At 37.2% G+C, this 5282-nt stretch overlaps 1 protein-coding gene across 1 annotated transcript; it reads right to left on the bottom strand.

The window, feature by feature from the left end:
- Positions 1 to 2856: 2856 nt before the first annotated feature.
- Positions 2857 to 5095, bottom strand: XTH31 (xyloglucan endo-transglycosylase-related 8). The gene is made up of 4 exons (XM_007016803.3): positions 4709 to 5095; positions 4484 to 4584; positions 4179 to 4396; positions 2857 to 3580 (listed from the first exon to the last, which is right to left on the bottom strand). The coding sequence occupies exons 1-4, from the start codon at positions 4932 to 4934 to the stop codon at positions 3220 to 3222; spliced, it is 906 nt and encodes a 301-aa protein (XP_007016865.3). The 5' UTR covers positions 4935 to 5095; the 3' UTR covers positions 2857 to 3219.
- Positions 5096 to 5282: the final 187 nt, after the last annotated feature.

The raw sequence follows: 5282 nt of genomic DNA, 5'->3' as shown, positions 1-5282 counted from the left end.
TTTGAGAACTGGTGCAAAGGTGAGACAAAATCACGACTATATCGCCATTATTGGTGTTCGTGAATGAATTGTTTAGGTACCTAGGCAGATTATTAAGTCTGATATATACTTATTTCAAGTGAATCATGAGTATTAGATTTGAATCTATGCTGATAGTTTCTAATGCTGCTGCATGCCATTCTCTTTCAGCCAAATCGTTCTGAGTTGAACAATGGATCAACCAGAACTCATGCAGACGAACGTGGGCTTTAGCCTTGTATATTGTCGGACCTATTGATTTACAATATTGGCAGATTGCTATTTCACCCCAGGCCCTGGCAACAGGTAGCTGGTCACTCTCTCAACATTGGGTTTGGTTTTTGAGCGCTGGTCACTCTCTCAACTTCCGGGATTAGATATAGTCACCAAATCTGCTGCATATGTCTCAACGAGCTTCAGAGAATTCGAGCCTGTTAAACTCACTTGAATTCTTAAAGAAAAAAAGGTTCATCAAAGAGATCTTAGCTACACCAGTATCCATGACCATGTCCCCAACAGCATCTTGATTCGGTTTTTGAATCTAGATTAGGTTGAAGAAGAGACTCCTGCAGCTAGGCTTTTCTGATTTTTGATAAGCCAGGCCGATCACATTGTCCTTCCAGGTATATATATTCATCCCGAGCACAGGTAGAGGAGTTTTGTACTCGTCATGTCCTCTTAACGCTTTACAGTGAACATACCAATTCCTGTTCAGCTGTATTAGAAAGCAACGATTCACACCCTTTGGCAGCTTGAATAGATATCATCATTTCCTTGACACAAGATGCGTGTCATGGTTGCTCTCAATCCTGTGTCACCCATGTCTGGCCACCACCATCCGGAATCCCAATCTATATATATATACACCAGCACCATAACCTAGTAGTTTTACTCTTCTTTTCTTTTGTGAAGATAACAAAATGTGTTACTTGGTATTTATCTTGTTGAAGTTTGGCTTTTTTCTTATATATCAACCATCAGAATTAAGAGTTACAACTATAATTTATACAATACTCTGAATTTTTCACGATAAGAGCCTGCCTTTGGGACTGTTTCCCCTTGTACTTCTTAGTGCTGTGGAGCCTAGAGTGGCCGTGATGCCTTTTACGGTCCAGACTAGCAAGTGATCAATATAATATCTTCAAATTAATTTTAAGACCCAAGCTCAAATACCTTTGCCACTTCTCTAATCCTTTTTTATTTGTTTTTATGAAAACCCAATCTAGGAATTATTTTTAAGACCCAAAACAATCATCGCCATGCATGAATTGAATCTGAATAAAACTTTATTAAGTTGGTTTTATAATATATGCTTAAAGTATTCTTACAGGTCAAAAGCTTGCATAAAGTTATTATTATTATTTTTTATTATTTTGGTAGCGTTTTCATAGTATTACATTGGCCCGTGAATATAAGTTTGAATTTATAGACAATCATGATTCGAAAAACTTATTTAATGTCTTTGCTTCATATGAATACAACGAGTTTTTTTTATTTAATTATTAGCCATGCAAGAGATGCTTTTGATTATCAAATCGTACAAGTATTAAATAAAAAACACCTATAGATTCTTGCATAATATGTAAAGGTGAGATGTCTATTTAATTATTTTAGCACTTTAATGGCTAATCATGCATTGCATTAATGCTCGTTATCCATGATTATTTGATAAGGAAACAAGCAACCATACTTTCAATTTTCAATCATACATACTCCTGATTATATGTTACTTAGATCATTACTCAATAATTAGGCTTTTAGCACGTTAAATTACAAATATCGTAAATATTATCAACATGTTTGGTTCATAAAAATGATCTTTCGACATCTGTTCTAACTTTCAAATCGATCAAATTCGTCCTAAGAAAATTAATTGGTGCTTAACTAAACAACGATGAAAAAAAAAAACTAAACAATGATGATCTTAAGCAATAACATGAAAAAGAGAAAGAGTTTACATTCAACTGATTAGGCAGAAGCATCAAAAGAACTTTGTAAGACCTCACTGGAAGAAGGGATGTCACGTTCTCCGATGGCTACAAGGTACGTATGTACCATTATAGCTGCCTTGGATAAGGAATGGGAACGAAAAAACCATCATGCACTGGCCCCATCGATCACGAGTTGAATTGGAGATAGTAACAAGTTGCTAAAAACACAAGAGTCTCGTACCCAACAGGAGCTTTATAGTGAATCCACATGCGAATTATCCATTCTCAGTTGGGATAAAGTGAAATTAATTGAGAAAAGTCAGATTAAGATGAGAGGGAGTGAATCATAGGAGAACGTAAAAGACTGTAAAGCAATGCTGCCTAGGATCCTTAACATTGACAAGATATAGGCAGCAACATAAACCCACGGGAAGTAGTGAAGCACCCCACGATGCCTTTGTTTGTGGTCCAAAATTCAATCCAAGCATCACATGTTTGTACGAAGAGAGCTATTAAGAGACCCTCTACCCTTTTGACAAGACAGTCAAGGATCAGAAATAGGAATGAAAATAATTGGGGTATCATTAATTTTAAAATATGTGTGTATCCGAAATATAAAATTTAATATTTATATTTTATCTAAATTAGATTAACAACATTTTATTATAATTTAAATTCATTTATTTAATATGACTGTCGGTTGAAAAAATTCAATTCAACTTGAATACTCTAAAGTTTCTACTCATATTATATTTGAACTAATTGATAAAATACCTTAATCTTGCTTAAACAGATTGAATAATACCAAATACCCGGTTACACACTAACCATTACCATATCTATTCACAAATGAAGCCAAAAAAGAGTATTTCCCTCTTTCAGATTTGGTAAAGGGCCAAATTCGATAAAAGAAAGAAAAGCAATCCATCCCTTTCCATTAATAGTAACAAAGTGAATAGAAACATGCAAGGCCCCTTTGGCCGTTTCTGTTTGCTTTTATATCTCGTGACAAATTTTCCTATACGTACTTTCTTTCTTTATAAGAAGGGACTTCCATAATCATTTTTATTCCAAGCAACAATGCAAACAGCAAGAACAAAACAAATACAAACAAAACCCAAAAAGGCCATATATATATGTGCCAATCTTTGAGAGGCTTCGGACGCTCGATCACTGTTGCACCTTTTCTTGGCAAGCAGGACCCATCTCAACAAACCCCCAAATCAAACAAACTTGGATTAATATATTTGCAATAGTTGGTTAAAAATTATTAGCACTCGGGCGTCTGTGTATGGTCCCTCTTGGAATCATGGCAGTAGTCATACACCAAATAGTTCCCTTGGACCCAGTTCATGGCCGAGGCTTGTTGTTGACTGAGGCCGTCGGAGCCGGACGGAGAGGCGGAGGGAGGGCGGCAGGAGCTGGGGCCGTCGGCGTTGCAGCCACTTAGTTTGAAATTCGTGTACCTAGCAATGAAGGGTTGGTAGTTGTAATCAGCCTTGTACTTTCCATTCTCGGTGGCCCAAGATGATGCATCCCATATTGATCCGTACACCCACATCGGTCTCGTTGGGAACGTGGCGTCACTCTTCCTTGGGTACCTCCTGATGGGCACATCATCCACGAAAAACCTGTTTGATTGATCCCATGAAAACATTAGTAAAATAATTCAGGGGAAATCTTTGCAGGGATTACCCAAACTTGCAAGCAAGAATTCGGTTTCCAATTCTTTGAAGGACTGTGGTTCACTTTGTTTGGATAGAATTTTTCTTTTCCTTTCCCTGGGTGAGTGACAAGCATGAACATCGCTTTCCATCATAGTACAACCACATTAGAAAAAGTAACACAAAACCAAAACAATAACCCATCAAAATCAAAGTTAGTGACCCAATTTTTTGCTTCTAAAATTACAAGACAAACCAAGTTATCATCACAAAAAAAACGAGTGGGCTTGAAAATTTTAATGTTAGATGCTTTGCCAGGTGTTGTCCTTCGTAAATGCATTCATAGTTTCATGACCCCAAAAAGAAAAAGTACAGTAAATTGTTGATGTGTATTGATTGATATTTATATGAGAACTATAAAAGAAGAACTTTATATAGCTCACGAATAAGCAAAAAACAAAGAAAAGGGTGTATGTGTTATCAAGATGAAGCATGCATGAAATGCATGCAGTCATGCATGTGATGATTACATAATCAAAGTTGAAAAAATTGGTGATATACTTACATAATCTCACTAGGGGTCCACAGGATAGCATAGTTATGGTAGTCTTGGGTAGGATCAAACCATAGATGGAATCTCATTTCCCTTCCAATTATGTTTCCATCCCCAGTTCCTCTGATGTACACATTAGTCTGCAGAGTGTAGGGCTTATCTGGTGTTGTTCCAAGGAACTCAATATCAATTTCATCATGGTTTCCAGGGTGGTCTTCATTGTTTGAAAGCTGTCAATTTATCAAGAAATTCAGTTAGATTAGTTAAACAATTTTTTTGTTTTGCCTCAATGATTTTGTGTATGTTAATATTCTTACATAGAAAGATGTAATGACTCCTGCCGTATAACCTGGTTGGAGCTTGATGGCAGCACCAAAGTACCCAGATTGGTACGGACGAAGTGACTTGAAACCACTTCCTGTTTTCACCATGAATGCAAAGAATTAAGCACATATATTCCAGTGACTGATCATCTCCAGGTCCAGGAGAACAAAAGCACGAAATAAAAGAGACAAAAAAATGGGATGTGCAAGTGCAACGACCTGAGCTTTTATCAAGCCAGATTGTTAATGAACCCTGGTCTATTCTCTGATGCTGAGGACCCCATAGATTTCGAAACCCTTGATCGAAGTCCACAGAACTAACCCTGGAGCTGGGAGAGTACCCAGGGGATGGTGGACCCTGAGCATTTCCTGAGGAAATTATGAGAAAAGCAAGAAACAGAGAGAAAATTGGAGCCATTAAGGGGACACAGAAATGAGAAGGCATAGGGAAGCAGCAGACTACCAGTAGTGAAACAAAAAAGGACTGTATGCTTAACTGCAGATTGGGACTTTGGGACCAAAAAATTGAAAGGTTTTGCAAATTAGGTTTGTGTATGGAAGAGTGTGGCAATACAGTTGGTATAAATAAGGGGATTGAAGGCCCCACCATGCAGGTAAGGTGATAAGTTGGTTGATGGGGGAGTTAGACATGGTGACAAAAACATGGAAAACTGATGATAAATATGGGGTAAGATTGTTGAACTTGTGAATTGTGATGTATCATGTTTTTTCCCCTTCTTTTCATTGCTTTTCTGAGAAAACTTGCTGCTTCTGTTTGCTCACTTTGAGAAGT

This window comes from Theobroma cacao, chromosome 9, assembly GCF_053813885.1.
Source record: "Theobroma cacao isolate CCN51 chromosome 9, ASM5381388v1, whole genome shotgun sequence".
Classification (NCBI taxonomy): Eukaryota; Viridiplantae; Streptophyta; class Magnoliopsida; order Malvales; family Malvaceae; genus Theobroma; species Theobroma cacao.
The sequence above is the reverse complement of the archived record's forward strand: the minus strand, read 5'-3'. Positions and strand labels throughout refer to the sequence as shown.

Bases quoted from the DNA above. Each gene is read 5' to 3' on its own strand.
- XTH31 (XM_007016803.3), bottom strand. From the start codon at position 4,934: ATGCCTTCTCATTTCTGTGTCCCCTTAATGGCTCCAATTTTCTCTCTG. The intron at 4,397-4,483 runs GTAAGAATATTA...ATAAATTGACAG, and splicing joins GAGTCATTACATCTTTCTAT to CTTTCAAACAATGAAGACCA. The intron at 3,581-4,178 runs GTAAGTATATCA...TCAATCAAACAG, and splicing joins TGGACCCCTAGTGAGATTAT to GTTTTTCGTGGATGATGTGC.